The sequence below is a fragment of the Psammomys obesus genome, unplaced genomic scaffold (assembly GCF_907164565.1).
Source record: "Psammomys obesus unplaced genomic scaffold, mPsaObe1.curated_primary_1811, whole genome shotgun sequence".
NCBI classification, from domain to species: domain Eukaryota; kingdom Metazoa; phylum Chordata; class Mammalia; order Rodentia; family Muridae; genus Psammomys; species Psammomys obesus.
The window spans coordinates 1,453,580-1,472,667 of record NW_026589447.1 but is presented as its reverse complement, the minus strand read 5'-3'; the positions used below and the strand labels follow the sequence as shown (position 1 = coordinate 1,472,667).

General features: G+C 37.9%; 1 protein-coding gene across 5 annotated transcripts in view; it reads left to right on the top strand.

Annotated features, from left to right (window-relative positions):
* The first annotated feature begins 5,226 nt into the window (after nt 1–5,226).
* Eda (ectodysplasin A) overlaps nt 5,227–19,088 on the top strand; it is a 435,364-nt gene continuing 421,502 nt past the window's right edge. For all 5 annotated transcript variants that reach the window (XM_055605108.1, XM_055605107.1, XM_055605106.1 and 2 more), the window contains exon 1: nt 5,227–5,781. In XM_055605108.1, coding sequence (XP_055461083.1) covers nt 5,386–5,781 — 396 coding nt within the window. In that variant the 5' untranslated portion in view covers nt 5,227–5,385. The remainder of the gene's footprint in view (nt 5,782–19,088) is intronic.

The window sequence follows — 19,088 nt, the reverse complement described above, 5'->3', positions numbered from 1 at the left end:
GGGACTAGCAATTGATAAGTACAAAGTATGTAAATATGTAACTTTTATGTATTTCTACCATGTTCTTAAGAACTGCAATAGTTGGTTACTCTGATTCCTTTTGGGTAAAAATCATACATATGGTTTTCTTGTTGTTGTTGTGTGTGTAGCATCTGAAGTTCCAGAAATTTTGAAAAATAGATTCTGAAGGATGTCATACACCTAATATGCTACTTTGGAACAATTATAAGGAGGAATTTCCACTGAACTGTTCTTAAATGTATATTCTCCTTAGTTGTCTCCATTCACCTCCCTCTCCCTTATGATGAGGATAGACATATTTCTAAATCTCATTGCATATTTGACATTCATCTTTTTCTTTCATGTTGATGCTTTTTTGTAAATCGTATATCTTACATTCATTTTCTCCTCCTAATCTGCCTGCTGTCAGTTTATTTAATAGGCTCAATTGCCAAAAACCCTAAGAGAGTAGAGCAAAACTCTTCCCTCTTCCACACATCCTGTTTAAGCACAGCTGTCTTACAAAATACCTATTTTGAAAGCATATAATGTCATCTCTATTTTCCACATGAGAAAACTGAGCTGGTCTAAGACAATCATTACTTGTATTAAATCACATAGCTAAGAAGTAAATAACCTAAGATTCAAATGAGGATCTATTTCCAAATGCATTCCTCTCAACTACCAACAATCAGTACTTGCATCATAGTTACCCTTCTGATCTCTATACCAGTTATTTATTCTGTGCGTTGACCATATCTACTGGAGGTTTATTAATATTAAATATTTAGTATCAATTAAATACTTAATCAAATATTAAGTATTTAACATCAGTTCCTGCCCAATTCCTTAGCACATTCCACTTAGTTGGTGGGTGTACAGGGACTGTCAACATTTTTGCTTTTGTGTTTTGAGATGTGAGTCTGACTATAGGTTGTCCTTAAATTTCTGCACTCAAGTGATTTTTACATTTCAGCCTTCCAAGTATCTGGGACTACAAACATGCATATGGTTTGTCACCTTATTTAATATTATTGTTCAGGGGTTGTCAATTCCTATTACTTTAATAGTTGGCCAATACAAATAAACATAGGAAATGAAATTCCTTGGGAAAGAACAGCCAATGAGGGAGCTGGGGGGGTGTTCACTGGTATAGTGTTTACCTAACATGAACAAGGCCCTGAGCCCAGTTCCTAGTATTGCTGATGCTGAGGATGAAATCCAAGGCCTTGTGACTTTACTTAATTCTTATTACTTATTCCTGAGCCACATCCCTACCCCGTCATGTGGTTTTATGTTCTTTGTATCTTTCCATATATGTTATGCAGCTTGGGACTCAAGAAATGCTTCTTAAACTGAATTCACAGATATCCCACAAACAAGTTTCCTTCTTTGGAAGTCTAGGTACTCTAACTCATTGTAGATGACTTCATGCCTATTCAGTTGACAAACAATTTTGAAGCTAATTGAATGGTAGGTCTGGGAGTATAAAAATTGAAAAAGCATGACTCTTGGGAAGAGGGACTGCCTCTGACATAAACTGATTGGCTGGCTCTTTGATCACCTCCCCCTGAGGGGGGAGCAGCATTACCAGGCCACAGAGGAAGACAATGCAGCCACTCCTGATGAGATCTGATAGACTAAGATCAGAAGGAAGGAGAGGGGGACCTCCCCTATCAGTGGACTGGGGGAGGGGCATTCATGAAGAAGTGGGGGGAAGGTGGGATAGAGAGGGGAGGAGGGAGGGGCTTATGGGGGGATACAAAGTGAATAAAGTGCAATTAATAAAAGTTAAAAAATGACAAAAAAAGAATAAATGCTTAGAATGTAGTTAAAGATTATAAAAAAAAGAAAGAAAAGAAAAAGCATTATTCTTATCACCAAGAAGCTCAGTTTAGTGGTGAGAAAACTATATGAAATAAAATATGACATGATACTTGATATCTTTAAGGTATGTACCTTCAATGTGCAATGAAAGCATGAAAGAAAATCTGAAGTGAGTTGTAAGGCTAGAGTAAAAAGAATATGCACATTGATTCTTGAAGGATTTATCTTGTTTTGCAGGTGGGCAACCCTTCTTATAAAAAATAGTAGCTTAGGCTAATGTGCAGAGGTATGGGAAGAGATAGAGAATTTAGCTTGCGGTAGCATGACTTCTTTGCAAGGTAGCAAATAATAATGTTGGAATGGCAGATTATATGGCAGCCAAGAGCCTATACCTTTGCATCAGACAAGTAAGGTAAGGGTTATGTAGAACTTGATTATTCCTATTTATCTCAAAGGGGCAGTTTTAGCTGGGTATAGCCATAGGTAATGCATATCCAATGTTAACAGGTCTTGTGAATTTTTTTTTTATATTTAGAAAAGTAGGAAAGCAGCAATCTAAAAATGTGAAACTTCCAGATTTCTAAATGCTAGAATTGAATTTTCTTTTCAGTAATTTTCTTTCCCTGTTTTAGCCAATATTACATCAAACACGACACATCTGTTTGCTGAATGTCACCCACAGGTTTATTGTTTTGAGACTTATGCAGTAGGGGACATGAAAACAGAGAAGCTGACTGAAGCAATGCATCAACACACACAACACAACATATTAATAAAAGGAAACTTGTAGGATGGGGGCCTAGTGCATATGAAATTTCTAGGTTCAATCCATAGCACTTCATTAATATAATGCTAATTATTATAACCACATGCATTTCTCACTGCCCTGCTCAATGTGATATTTCTAAAGCATATAAAGCCTCCTGAGAATTAAAATGAGGTTCTAGATCAAATGCAATTCTGAAGGCTTCTGAGGGCAATAGGGCAAACAAAATCTTTCTTGGTTCAATTATTATAAGAAGAGCCACAATGAGATGGCTCAGCAGATGAAGGCGCTGATCTACAGTGCAAGCTTGATGACCTGACTTTGATGCTGGGACTTATCGTAAAGGTGGAGAGTGAAAACAGATTCCACAGAGTTGTCCTCTGACCTCCTTATGTCCTCATGTGCTCAGTGGCATGTAAGCTCCACCCATCACACACACACACACACACACACACACACACACACACACACAAACTGATACATTTTAAAAACTAAAATTCTGGTAGAACATGGGAAGCAGAGACCACTAAGATCCTTAAGCATCACCACTAAGGCCATGACCACTACCACCACCATAAGGAGATGGACTTGATTTATTTCCCTCTCATTTTAGAAGAAGAAAAGATAGTCTCTTTAAACTGTGTGCGCAATAAATTAAACATAGCCAGCGATGAGACAGATAAGGCGTAATGTAATAGCTGCAACAGTTTAAACTCTTCATTTTACAGTTGGAGAAAGCAAGTCAGTGCTTCCCCACTCCCTAAAAAAAAAAAAAAAAAAAAAAAAAAAAAAAAAAAGGTACATAGCTCTGCTCAGAGTGACCCAACAAACTAGTGGCAGAGCAAAGCCTCCTGACTTCTGATCTAGCATTCTTTTCAATAATCCTGGCTGTGATAATTAAAGTAAATCAGCTTGGCGGTTTTCCTAGCATCTAGAATTCCTGGTCTGGACAAGTAGATCGTGAGAGCTGCCGTTGCAAGCTTTTCTTTTCCTCTTTATCTGTGTGATGATGAGATCCTTTGCAAACTTTGTTTCGTGGGGGAAGGTTAGAAAGAGGACAAAAACATATTTGTGAAGCACTGAGACTATTCACAAGGCTATGAAAGAAAACTTGTCTGCGGCTGATATATTTAAAGCTTCTGACCTCTGTGCTCTCTGCACTGACCTCTCCACCATATGCTTCTGGTTTTGTTTTTCTTTTGTCTCCTCTTCTATATTCTTCTGTGTTTTTCTTCTCCCTTATCAGCCCAGGTGTTAGGCCTACCTTTAAGTGCTCTGGGGCATCCCTGAACCTCCTCAGTGGCTTTTTACTATGCTTCCTTCAAGTCAATAAAATTACTAATTATTAATTTCTCAATTACATGGAAATGAGAGTGCCTACTGGCTAAAGAAGTGTATGCTTGCCCTGCTAAAATCTCGGGACTAGTATCTCTTGTCAGTTGTGACTCTTGACAACTAATCTTTTCCAGCCTTCACTTCCAGGTCTATTGTTCTGACCTTTGCCATGTTCTCTCGGCCCCTGTTTCTGATTGGCGCAGCTGTTGAAGATGCTGCAGTTGCAGCAGTGTACATCTGGAACATTTGGCTGACTTGTTGAACTTCCCCCAGGGAACACTCCAGGGGAAGCATGGGAAGGGTGGAGAGGCCAGAACAGTCGTCTGCAAGGAGAGATGCCAGTAGGGTCTGGCTAGTCTGTGGACCACCCTTGTAAAAATTCACCTCGTTGTGACCCTCAGTCTCCCCACCTGCATCTTGAAGGCTCATGTTCTTTCAAAACTTCTGTAGTCCAGGAAGAAGATAAACTTTTGGCTGTGAGTTCTCTCATACAGCGCTTTCTGCGGTGTAAAGGGGATCAATGCATATCTGTTGAATGGATTAATTTATCAAAAAAAAAAAAATCCAGGAGACTGTTTTACTATTCAAGGAAGAGCATCAGTTCAGTTTTACTTGGCAGTAAGCACCCTCCCTATGCTCCCTTCTAGGAGTGAGGTTGCCTATCCCCCATCTGTTTGGTTCCTAGGCTCTTAGGTCTCCTTTTCTTCTGGCGAGACATTGAATTGCAAACACAGCAGGCATGGTTTCATTCCAAACCCCTGAACTGTTTTAATTAGTTTAACGTCTGTTAAACGCTTTGAAGATTGAAAGCAACAGATAAGTACTGGATGATGTTATTAGCAACTACGGTTAATTGCAAACATTTCTATTAATGCTAGTTTCTGCCCCCTTTCCTTTGCTCCACATTCTTTCCAAGGTTCCCAAATTCTTCTCAGCCTCCCCCTCCTGCCCTCCCCCATGGCGGCGCTGAAGGGTTAAAGGGGGGGGTGGAGTCCAGAGATGAACGACAGCGGCAGTCACCAACTGCAACGGGGCAAGCAGGAGGGCTGGGTGGGGCTGCCAGGCAGAGGTGAATCCCCACGCCCCCAGGTCCCGCCCCACGGCTGAAGGCTCGAGTGGAACGGCAGGGGGCGGGGCGCTCAGGCCTGGCGGGCCCGTGGTTGGGCATTCCGGCCGCCCCTTGAGGCATGGGGCGGGGTAGGTGGGGACCTCCTCCCTCATTCCCTCTTGTGCAGCACCGCCTCTCTCCCGCCCCTCCTCCTCCCTTTCCCACCCCCCGGAGTGGAGCTGCACATGCGGCTGCTCCCTGTTCTGTCCCGCCCAGCCACCGTCGCTCAGGAACGGGTCCCTGCAGCCCCCAGCCGATGGCAGGACAGTAGCCGCCTGTCAGGGGTCTTGAAAGACTGAGGCAGAGGCAGAGGCTCCCGGGCCTCAGACAGTGGTTGTCTCTGGAGGCCATGGGCTACCCTGAGGTAGAGCGCAGGGAACCCCTGCCCGAGGCAGCGCCAAGGGAGCGGGGCAGCCAGGGCTGCGGCTGTCGCGGGGCCCCTGTTCGGGCGGGCGAAGGGAACAGCTGCCGGCTCTTCCTGGGTTTCTTTGGCCTCTCGCTGGCCCTCCACCTGCTGACGCTCTGCTGCTACCTAGAGTTGCGGTCCGAATTGCGGCGGGAACGGGGAACAGAGTCCCGCCTTGGCGGCCCGGGTGCTCCTGGCACCTCTGGCACCCTAAGCAGCCCTGGTAGCCTCGACCCTGTCGGTCCCATCACCCGCCACCTCGGGCAGCCGTCCTTCCAACAGCAGCCTTTGGAACTGGGAGAAGATCCACTCCCCCCTGACTCCCAGGACCGGCACCAGGTGAGTCACCTAGGAGGGGCGGCGGCCTTGGAGGCCCCCTCCCCTGCTAGGTTGGGCGGGGGCCTGCGCCGCAGGGGACTCTGCCACTCTGAGCAAAGTTACAGGGCAGGACCTGGGAGTGGGCCAGAGTGCTAGGGAGAAGTCGTCCTGGGCAGGTTGTCCTCAGTTCCTGGCATGGCTCATTCAGACCGTCTCAGGTCCCATGGACTTGCACGCGCCGCCCCCCGGGGGTGTGGGTTGCTTCGGGAAAAGTTGGCCGGCCTCACTCCCAGCGGGTGGAAGAGGTGCCTGCGTCGCCCCCGTGGCCCTCTAATGGCTAGCAGCTTGGCCCCTTGTGCCCCTGTTGAAGTTCTCTGCCCACGGTGCTTGTTTCTTCGTGTCCGGAACTGATGCGAGCACTAGCAGGCTCCTCTTTGGAGTTGGAGCTGTAAACAGCTGTAATAACTGTTCCACGCCCGTTGAAACAACTTTTAACCTTACTTTCAGCGCCGGGTTCTTGTGCGCTGACCAGAAAGTGAGCTTTTTCACACTTACCTGCAATTTGAGACCGATTGTCCTCTGCGTTCTAGTGAGGATCAGCGCCCCTGAGGAATTCTGGTAGAAATATGCCGTCCTGCTAGACAACTTCTGAACAGCAATTTTAAAAAAATGTATGGAAATAAAACTCACCCTTTGCATGCCGGTTCTGACACCCTTGTGGATGGAGTGGGGTGCAGTGGGTGTGAAGACTTTTCATTATAACTTTCAGAGCAGGAAGTTGACACTTTGTTTTGGTGTTTATAATCTTGAGAGTGTTTGTATCCCTTTTAGCAAACCAGTAGCTTGGTTGTTTTTCTAACTCTTTATTCAAGTTAGTTTAGTGTAGTTGATATTAAGTATTCTTGGGGTTGCTATAGTTGTGTCCCATATGAATCTTAGGAAAGGCATCCAAGGTTTTTTTTTTTTTTTTTTTTTTTTTGAGGTGGTTAAAGACTAATGGTGAATTTGTCCTTTATGGAGAAAACAAGTTGTGTAATTAACTTACTTGAGGTGAGGCATGGAAGCCTTTTATAGTTGGCGCTACATCCATAGTCATTGTCACAACTCATTAAGCATTATTTGTGCCACTTTGGCCTTCAGAGTTGTACACTTTAGAGCTATGACATTCATGACAATACTCCAATGTCAGGACTGACACCTGTCTTCTTTTGCAGTGTGCTTGGTAAAATTGCCCCAGATCTAAAGTGTCTTTCAGACACACACCAACTTATACAACAGCTTATCAAAGAATAGAATCAGCAGCCATGCTTCTCATACTCGAAACTCTGAACGCTATAGCTAAATGAGAATTAATTAGGACTATGGAGGTCTTTTATTTGTCTCCCCCTCCTCATCCCCGGTAGAGATACTTAGTAGCTGCACATTGATATTTTGTGATATATATATATATATATATATATATATATATATATATATATATACACATATCCATATGTATATATGTATATCTATCTGTCTATCTATCTATGAAGGAATTAAATTTTGTTGCTCAAATGGTGGTCAAGGTTTTTTGGCAATCAGGGTGGCTAGAGCCCTGTTTACAGATTGGGGATTGGTGGGACAACTGTATTCTAGAGCTTCTGTGATGGCATGGGACTCTCATAGCTTTGCAATGGCATTTAGTTGCTTACCCTTGTGTAGTACTAAAGTACTTATGTGTTTCAGTACAGCTTCTTATCTGCTGCTCTTGAGTCTTTCTATTTTAGTATTTTGGGGGCAGTCAAAAGATACTAGTTCTTTACATTTATTGGTATCAGTTGGAATTGAAGTTTTCCAAATTTGTAAGGTACCACCTGAGTCTATTTTATTGATTCCTTTGGAGAACATATAGTTCTCAAGAGATAAGTGGCCCAAGATATCATCATTTGAGTCAAAACTAGGATTAAGGTGCTCCCTCACCTTCCAATTTAGTACACATTCCCCAATAATATAGTGTCTGCTGAGAATTTTTTTCTTTGTGGGGGAAGGGAAATGAAGGGACAACAAGTTGCCAGGTTGGCACTCCATAGGTTTTGTTTGTTTGTTTGTTTGTTGTTTTACAAAATGAAGGGTTCAGATCTGTGTCATTTTGTTCTGCTCTGACTACACTTTGGCCAGACTTAAGTTTAACCATGTATTCCTTATTCATCTTGAATTTCACTTTCAGGAGAATTCAAATAAATACTGAGGAAATTTTAGCCCAGATTCAACTTGTTCCTCTTGAGGATATTAGTTTTAGCATGTAGATGGATAGATAGATAGGTAAGTAGGTAGGTAGGTAGGTAGATAGATGATAGTTAGATAGATAGATAAATAAATAAATTAAGGAACAGTTGATTGGCTAATCCAGTTAAATTGATGTGCTATATCTTGGGTAAAATTTCTAGTGCCCTGGTGCACCCTCTGCTGGTTTTGCAGTGACATTTAATCGTAGTATCTGCTGACAGTCAAAATTCTAAGTGGTACTGACAAATTCTGATTCATATATTAGGAAATAAACAACCTTGTGAGACTTAGCCACGTAGGTCATATTTTATATTTTAGTTGTTCAACATAAGCCGCTGCGGTTACAGCTTGTACAGAGGGGATCAGAGATAGAAGCATGCATCCTCCAGTGGACAGTAATTTGGGTTTCCTACCAATATATTTAGAAAGAGTGAAGGAAAGCTGATGAAACTAAACTGCAGTGAGCAGAACAGTAGATGGCATTTCATTATGTGAGGTCATACATATGTTTAGACAAAGGTAAAGTTATCCATACTTACGTGATGAATGGACTGAGGACTCCTAATTACGACTCAAAGAAAGACTCTAGAAACCAGTGAAGGTGTATATACCATACTTCAACAAAGAAAAATATTTTAAAAAAAAAAGGATACAGAAGAAATTCAGGACACAAAAAAGCAAAAGTAGCAATTTTCTGCAAGGGAGATGTTACAAATTAGGGACACGGTCTCTGATCATAAAAGTGAAAGGGTGGCATAAGAGTTTCTGGAATCATGGACTGTCTCCTTCAGCTGAAAGAGATATAAATAACTGTATCTGGGATACTTAGTGAAGATTAGTGTAAGGGCTAGAGATATACCAGTAGTGTCTGTATTTGACAACAAATAATTAAAAACATTGAAAATCACTGGATCTCACCATAAGAAAAGAAGGTCTGGTCATGATTATGTCTCTCAAATGTCAAAAACATGGTGGAAAATCTCAGGAATGTGTCAACAACAAAACAAAACTTTTTTCCATGAAGATCAAAGCTGAATTTTTGCCTACAATCAGAAAGAAAATTCTGGTGGCTGTTCCTCAAGAAAAATCTAACAGCTGATTGATAAAAGTCTCCAGAAACCCAATTAAATTGATCAAAGGTATGTGTGTGGGGGCTTTTCTAGTTTTTTTCCAGTCTAGAAAAAGAACTGTCTCAGAGAGAGAAAGATGATCAAAGTCTTCCACATCAGGAGAGAGATAATATTCTTAATATATTGGTGTAATTTGATGATCTAAGCCCAATAAATAGAATTTTCTCTGTGTTAGATACAGTGTTAAGTATTATGTGTTTTTAATGTTGGAGAAATTATGTTAAGAAAGATAAATGAAGGTAGTATCTCATAATCTAAACTACACATAGATCAATAGGAATTTATTCAGGACTGTTGAAGATATTTGAGGTATATTCCTAATTATTTGAGGTGATGTCATAGAGGCTAGCTTTAAAGTTCTACAGAAATCTTTGAGTATAGCTGTATCACTAGCATACCAGGATTTAATATTCCTAATAACTAAGAATCATTCTGGATGATTCATGTTGAACATAACAGGCCCTACAAACTGTGGATATGGAATCTAGATAAAATATTATTATGAGTTTAAATGAAGACTTTTTAATGTGTTATTTAAGGCTTTTGATAAACTAGGTTCATAGTATCCCTCTCATTTTCACTCTCAGTAATTTTACTCCTGGAAGTCACCTACTATATTCTCTTTGGGGATTATTTTGTCATTTCTGATTTTCATCTTAATACATCTCCTGTTGTTACATTAAAACTCCTCAGAAATCTACCTTCTGTTGTCTTCATGATTCCTAATATAGTACTAGTTATAGCTAAGTAGAAAAATAGTTGTTGAACTACTCTGCTAGCATTTATAGAAAACAAAGGCATTTTGTAAAACAGTCTGTTTCTCTCCTCCTTGCTAAGTCTTTGAGTTGTCAGTCTTGCTTAGATGAGTAAATAGTCCCATTAGTACGTTTCCTTGTTTTTAAGATAATTAGTAAGTGAAGTGGAAATGAGGAATCCTAATTATGTGATCCATTTCCTAGTTTCACACTTTCCCTCTAAGATGGTACTAAAAGTTTTTTTGTAATAACATTGTTTGATGCTCTATTTGCTTTTGGATCTCATTTTTCTCTCTTAGATCTCATGAAAAAAGATCTGTAATTACCTTGTAGAGAAGATCTCTTATCCTAGAGAATTTCTGAAGTGAATTTAATTTCCCATAGTATTATCAAGAAAAGCCTTGCGCCTTTGTGTGCAAGGCAGCTTTGGTAGAGAACCATCTTTACCTGACTTCTCTGTAAATGCCCAGCACTTACTCCCTCATTTCTATTCTTTTTCTTTATATTTTATTGACATATAATACAAACACAGAAAGGCATACACTTCATAATTATACCACTTGACAAACTATTACAAAATGAGTACACTCATGTCGCTTGCACCTAGGTCTTGAAATAAAATATTTTTAACATCCTGAAAAACCTTGATTGTGCCCATCTATATCACTATATATTACTGATATATCTATATAAGTATGACATAGATTATATTAGATATATATTACTGATATTTCACTATGTCAGCGTCACTCTCCAAAGATAATGGCTGCCTTGACTTCTATTATCAGAAATAATTTTTTTTTCATTTTGAACTGTACATAAATGAAATCAGATATATGTATTTTTTTGAATCTTGTGGTTCTTGGTTAACACTATATTTGTGGTAACCATATTATTGTAGACAGATATTTTTAATTTATATTTTTTATATTCTGTTGCTAAATTACATCATAATTTATAAATTCCTTATCATCATAATAAATATGTACATTACTTCCAGTTCGGAGTTATTATGAATAATGAAGTTTCAGATACTTTCATAAATGTCTTTTAGTTCTAATTATTAGAATTTCCATTGTATTTATACCTAGGATTATTTTCTGTGTAATAGAGAATACATTATTTTAAGTTATTGATGATAGTTTTTCTAACTTATTGACAATTTGTATTCTCATCTGTAATGAAGGAGAAGTGCAGTTTTTCTATACCTTGCAATCACAGCTATTCTGGTGAGTGGGTTTGTATTGATATCTTGTTATTGTATGTGATATTGAGACTCTAACTCAAGGCTTCAGGTCTGCTAGATAAGTATCTGCCCATGAGTTACATCCTTAACTTTATCTTAGGATTTTAAAGGATTCTTCTCAGAAGACTGATGAGGTTGTACTCCTTATCATATGCTATTATCAATTTTGATAGCTTCATGAAGTGCTTATCCATTTTATATATATATATATATATATGTCTATTTTCCCTGTTCTTACAGCTTACTTATATAATTAAAATATGTTATTTTTATTTTAAATTATGTGTATGTATGTCTATGTCTGTGTGGGGGTATGTGAGTGGAGTTTTCTGCAGAGTCCAGAAGAGGGCTCTGGATTATCAGGAGCTGGAACTACAGGTAGTTGTGACATGGGTGTTTCAAACCAAACTCAGGTCTTCTTCAGGAGCAACAAGTACTCTTAACTGAGCCACTTCCCTAGCCTTAGAAATCTTTATATACCTGGAAATGATTTCTTATAATTTGCAAAACATTCTCAAATTTGTGGCCGATTTTTATACTATCCTTTGATGAACAGAAGGCTTTAATTTTAATGTGTCAAAATTTTCTTTTGTGGGTAGTGTTTTTGTATCCTGTTTAAGCAGTGATTTTCTACATCTGAAGAGATGGCTCAATGTTTAAGGGCATGTACTGCTTTTGGAGATGGTCAGTGTTTGGTTCCATGCACCCTTATCAGGCAGCCCACAACCATCTAACTTCATCTCCAGAGAATCTGAAGCCCTCTTGCATACACACACATACAAGTGTACCACAAAATAAGTATTTTTTTAGTAATAACCATAAATTCAAATTTTATGTAGAATACATAATAAAATGTGAGCTATTGTTCATTTTTACAAATATTTATCATATATTTTATAAACAGAGTAATATATCTTACAATTATATATTTTGAAATGTTTAGGAAAAATTATTATATTTTTATACTGTAATGTCTGTCAAGGTTGAGCACATAAATTTTTGCCTTCCAGAAAAAGGATGGGTTGAGGACCTTAAGAAAAACAAGGGGTTTAATTTACCTGAGAATGTCTACAGCTTGGAGAGCAAGACCAAAGACTAATCCTAGAAATTATGTAACATATTAGTTACATAAAGGGCGTTCCTCAATGGCTTGTCCTTGTGCCTCAACAGCTCATCATCCTTCCATGACACCAGAGTCTGCTTAATATATAATGCAGAGTCTGCCAAAGTAGTAGAAAAAAATGTTCTTGGGAAGAACTATGATGTCGTACAGGATAGAGAATTGTTTCTATAATCTTTTCTACAACCTGATGTTAAATACAAGAAGAGGCATGGAATGAAAATATAGCATTAAAACAAGTATTTTTTAAAAGTGTTTTCTGACTTTGAAATCATTAGACATGGTCATACATTATCAAAAGTTTTTGTATGTGTGACATTCATAGTTAGATTTGCAAGCCAACTGCCAACAGAGGTTGATTTTGTGTATGGTGGCGACATAAAGGTCAGGTCCTATATTTTTCCATGTAGGTATCCAACTGATCTGAACTGTTTATTGTAAGGACTTTTTTCTACTTTTCTACATTTTTACTTTTTTCATCCTTCCATTGTTTATACACCCCAAACTGTTCCTGAAATGCTTATTCTATTTTGTTGATCTGTCTCTCATCAGTATATTTTCTGTTGCTATAACAAAATAATTGAAGCTAGGAACTTGAAAGTAAAAGAGATTACTTAGGTCATTTTGGAGATTCAAAAACATTCATTCATCTTTACTGAAGATAACCTTGGGTAGATAACAAAATGGTGGAGAAAGAGAAAGAAACTACATGCAGAAAAGTGAAATTTTGCATGGGTCGTCCTCACGTCATAGCAACTTACCCCTTTAAGAATTAATGTACTCTGTTAAAAAAAAAAAAAGGATGAATTCCTTCTGAAGGCAGTGCTCTCAGTGACCCATTTACCTTGCATTGAGTCCTACCTCTTAAAAGTTCTAGCATATCAACAGTGACACACTGACATTTAAGCACCCATCACATGAATCCTTTGGAATACAAATCTGCAACCAGACCTTAGCACACCGTAACTACCACAGTGTTGGTGACTGAACCCTGTGATAGGTTTCTGATATCTGGGAAAGCAAATCCTTACAACTTTTGTTCCTGTGCTTTAAAACTATCTTGCATACTCTTGACATTCTGATTTTCTTATGTGAATTGGCTTTTTTTTAATGTGAATCAAGAAAAGAAAAACATCTTAGAGTTTTTGTTTGCAATCATATTTAATTTAAAAATTGTTTTAGTTAAGGTTTCTTTTCTATTGTGATAAAACACCAGGACCAACACAACTCAGCTTACAGTTTAACTCAGCTTACAGTCCCAAAGGGGGTTAGTGTTTATGATGAAAGAGTGAAGATGTGAAGGTGTGGCTACAGGCAGCTATAGCAGCACCTGAGAGCTCAAATTTTGATTCACTAGCAGGTAACAAAACACACTGGGAATGGGGAAAGTCTTTTGAAATCTCAAGCCCTCCCCCATTGACACATCTTCTGTAACAATGCCACACCTCCTAATCCTTCCCAAAGAGTTACAGCAACTGGGGAACAAGTATTCAAATATATGAGTCTATGGGGAACATTCTCACTGAAACTGCTATAAAAACCAAGTTAGGAGAAGTCACATTTTCCAATTCAGGAACATGGTGTATCTTTCCATGTCTTTAATTTTTACTTAATTTTCCTAGTAATATATATATTTATATATTTTTATTTTTGAATGGAGAGGTTTTCCAAAGTATGTTATTTTTTTATGCCATGGTGTATGATAGCAATGGTGGAGGTTGTGTTTACCATGGAGATCACACTGCAGAAATGCAGGATTTATGCCCTCAGGTACCAAGAGTACTGTCAGAAGACAGAGTTCAGCTGAGAGTTGCCTTTGGAAACAAACTTTTTCAGCCAAGGAGAAACTTTTATGTCTGCCTACATCTACTGACTAACCATTATAGAGCTATAAATCATTTCCCCTTCTAAATCAGGAAAACGCTGAAGAACATACACTAGCCATATTAGCTCAAGAGCTAAACAAAAATTTGGCTAGGATATTTTGGGGGTTGTCCTTTTTTCCTCATCTTGCACATATGCTGATCCCCAAAAGCACTATCTAATAAAAAATTCTGCATGGTATCTAAGTCTTTCAATTGACTAGGTAGGAAACCCAGTGTAGGGCTACATATATTTTGTTTGTGATTATAATATACTTACATAAATTCCCCCTTCAAACCCTCTCTCCATCCAAACTTTCCCATGTAACCTCTCTTGCTCTCTTTCATATTCATGACCGCTTTTTCTTTTAACTTTAGTTGCTTCTTGCTGGTATTTAGAAGTTTATGTATTAGAAAATATGTAGTTTATGTATTAACTTTGTGTCCAGCAGCTAGCTGAACTCACTTACTGATCCTAAATAATTTATTTGTATTTTCTTTTTGGCTTTTTCATGTGTTTATCAAAATGCTTGTAAAAATATTTTAAAATTTTTATTCATTTCCTTTTTAATTTATATACCTTAAAAGTTTTCTTTCTTTTGGCCAGTTATTCCTGGACGTGAAGCTTGCCCTGGACTATAGTTGAAGAAAACTGGGTTTTGTTTTGCCAGCAGCTATCAATTGCAAATAGATTCTTGGTTAGGGGTGGAACCCAGAGTTCACATTACCCTCTCAGTATGGGGACCCTATCTGGCTTGAACATGTCCAGGTCTTGTGAATGCTTTCTGAGTCTCTATGAGTCATATGTGTATCAATCCTCATGTGTCTGGAAGACACTTTTTCTTGGAGTCATCTGTCCTGCTAGCTGTTATAATGTTTCCTTTTGCTTGTTTGACTTGATTTTCATTTTTGTTGTTTTCTTTTTACACATACACTCTCTCAGTCTCTCTCTCTCATACATACACACACACACACACACACACACACATACACATAGAATATAAAGGTGGGTGGGGAGGAAGGTGGGGTAATCTGGGAGGAGTTGGAGGAGGGGGAAAGAATATCAAAATATATTGTATGAAAAAACTTTTTAAAGTAAAAGAATATTTTCTTTATTATAATGGTAAGAACTTTCAGACTAATGTAGAATGGAAATAGTAATATAGCAGACATCTTTGTTCACTTCTGAATATCACAGCAAAATTTTCATTTTACTGTTTGTCATAGATTTTATTATTAATTTAAAAGATATTTATAAATTTTAATTTTTTCTTCCATCAAACATCATAAGGAATTACATCATTGCATCACGTTTTTCTTTTATATATTAAACCAGTCACATGATTTTTCTCCCTTGCTCTGTTAATGTAGAATGAAAAAACCTTATAACCTTAGGATAAAACCTCTTTAGTTCCAATGTACTATCCAGTTCACATATGTCTGGAATTCTTTTTTCTGTTTCTTTCTTTATTTCTTTCTTTGTTTCTTTTCTTTACTCCCTTCCTCCCTCCCTTCCTTCCTCCCTCCCTCCCTCCCTTCCTTCCTTCCTTCCTTCCTTCCTTCCTTCCTTCCTTCCTTCCTTCCTTCCTTCCTTCCTTCTCTCCCTCCCTCCTTTCTTTCTTTCTTATTATTTAATATAAGTTATTCACTTTGTATCCTGGCTGTAGTCCCCATTCATCTCCTCCCAGTCCTACCTACTCTCTCTCTTCTCCCTCTGTGCCCCTCCCCTAGTCTACCTGTAAGCAAGGACTTCCTCCCATTCTCTCTGACTCTAGCCTATCAGGTCTCATCAGGGCTATTTGCATCATCTTCCTTTGTGGCTTGGCAAGGCTGCACACCCCAAGGGAGAGGTGATAAGAGAGCCTGCCACTAAGTTTATGTCAGAGAAAGCCCCTGATCCCCTTACTAGAGAACCCTCTTGGAAACTGAGCAGCCAATAGGCTTTGTCTGAGCAGGGGTTTTAGGTCCTCTCCAGGCATGGTCCTTGGTTGGAGTATTGGTCTCTGCAAGGCCGCCTGGGCCCAGGTTTTTTTTTTTTTTGGCTTTGTTTGTCTCCTTGTGGAGCTACTGTTCCCTCAAGGTCTTTCTATCTTCCCTTTCTTCCATAAGATTCCCAGCACTCTGCCCAAAGTTTGGCTATGCGTCTCAGCATCTGCTTTCATACCCCGATGGGTAGAGTCTTTCAGAGGGCCCCTGTGGAAGGCTCCTGTCTTGTTCCCTGTCTTCTTCTACTACAGATATCTATCTTGATTGCCCTTTTGAATGAGGTTTCAGCTTCTTTAGGACTATAGATTTTAGTTTGTTTATATGGCTAATATCCACTTGTAAGTGAGTTATATGCCATATGTGTCTTTCTGCTTCTGGGATACCTCACTCAGGATGATCTTTTCTAGTTCCCACCATTTACCTGCAAATTTCATGATTTCCTTGTTTTTAATTGCTGAATAGTATTCCATTGTGTAAATGTACCACAATTTCTATATCTATTCTTCAGTTGAGGAACATCTAGGATGTTTCCAGCTTCTGGCTATTACAAATAAAGCTGCTACAAATATGGTTGAGCAAATGTCCTTGTTGTGTACTTGAGCATCTTTTGGCTATATGCCTAAGAGTGATATAGCTGGATTTTGAGGAAGCACTATTCCTAATTGTCTGAGAAAGCACCAGATTGATTTCCAAAGTGGTTGTAAAAGTTTGCATTCCCACCAGCAGTGGAGGAAGGTTCCCCTTTCTCCACAACCTCTCCAGCATGTGTCGTCACTTGAGTTTTTCATCTTGGCCATTCTGATGGGTGTAAGGTGAAATCTCAGGGTCGTTTTGATTTGCATTTCCCTGATGGGTAAGGACACTGAGCATTTCTTTAAGTGTTTCTCTGCCATTCCATATTTCTCTATTGAGAATTCTCTGTTTAGCTCTCAGTGTCTGGAATTATTTTACTAACCTTTCATTTATAATCTTTGATCTTTATTTATGAGTGAGATTAGCATGTAATTTTCTTTTATTATCAAGTTTGGATATCAAGGTTATTTTATGCTGTTATTACAATTGTATTTGTTTTATTTGTTGCTTATAATCATTTATGTAACATTGATGATATTTTTTCTTTAGCTGTTTGGAAGAATTCATGAAGTCATTTTATTCTAAGGGAGGTTAAAGTGTGTTTGATATCCTAATAGCTAACAAAATAATAAAATACTTAGAAATAAATTTATCCAAGTGCGTCAGAGACTGAACACTGAAAAATATAAAACGACAAAAGAAGTTGAAGAAAACAGAAGTAAGTGAAAATATATTTCATATCTGTTTATTAGAAGAAGTAAAATTTGTGAAATATCCATGCTATCCAAAGAAAATTGTCAGTTAAATGAAAACCCCCAAATTCCAATGACACAAGCCAGGTATTGTGTTTTATAACTTGGATTGTGAGCTAAGGCAGAAGGATTGTGAGTTCAAGGGTAGCCTTGAACGTGGTGAGTCCTTATCTCAAAAACAACAACACAAAAAACAAACAACAACAAAACAATTCAATGACGTGTCACATGTCATAGAAATTTAAGTTCTGAATTTATAGAGTACCACAAAAATACCTTCATCTATTTCTATTATCAGTTGTCTATCTTATTTTTCCACTACTTGCGCTGTTTTGTCAAATGCTTGTTTGATTTCAGAGTAATGGCATAATGTATAATATATTATTATTATGTGTTATATTAGATAAAATATTTGTGTTATATATGTATTATAACATAGACATTATAATCATATATATAATGTTTTAAGGCCTCAATTGTTTTTATATTTATCGAGATAGGATTTAGTTTTTTTAGAAGTTGGCCTCAAATACTAGCAATCCTATGTCATGTTAATCCAACATGATATTGAGTGCATCTGAAACTGGCTTTCTGTCCAAATAACAGTTTATTTATCATTCATTTAAACTATTGTTATAATTCAGAACCTAAAGTATTATGTTTTTTATTTCCTGGGTTCTTATTCCTAGATGGGTCATAAATTTCAGTTTCTTCTTTTTCACTGATTACTCCAAGTTTAGCCTTTTAATAATATGACATATCATTTAAATGTTATACTAATTTTTGTGTAGTTTTCTTGGCATGAAATGTAGTGCAAATTACTAATTTGTCCATTACTAGGAACATAACCAAATCATCATTTTTATAAATATTTATGCATTATCACCTTTGTATCATGTACAAAGTGGTACACAGATGTAGAGATACAACTGTTCAGCAGGTCAGAGAGAATTTCTGCAGGCATGGATATTTTGAGTCAAGTGAATAGGTTAGAAAAATCTAACTTGATGATGAAGTGGTAGGTTAATTTTATGGCTTGGATTATATGGAACACATGATAATTTGGAGCAAAAAAAGATGAATACCTGGCTCAAACTTGAAATCAAGCGGCATTTTCCTGACAAAGCATCTTCTGAGTTTAAAACTGAAAAAAAAAATTAGCTGGAATTAATTATGCAAAAGCTTGGAGGTGAGATATAATATGATATAGTTAAAGAATGAAAAATCTAATTTTTATAAAGCCATAGTTATGAAGATATTATGGTACTGGCATAAGGGTAGTTATTATAGGTCAATGGAGCAGAATTTGAGAGCTCTTATATTGTGGCCTATTGGTTTTTGGGAAAAAAAATAGTAAGTTAGTTCATTAAAGTGCAAAATTCCCTATTCAACTAATGGTGCTAGGAATATCATATATCTACATTTTTAAAAGGGATGAATTAAAAAAAACTGACATAATTGTCCTAGTTAGACATTTCTCAAAGGAAAACAAATAGATGCCCAATATCTATATGAAAATAACTATAAGCATACCACTAGTCATCAGGGAAATGCAAATTAAAACTTCCATTAGAAACTACCTCTCCCTAGTAAGAATCACTGATATCAACATTAAAGAAAAGATAAGAAATGTTGTTGA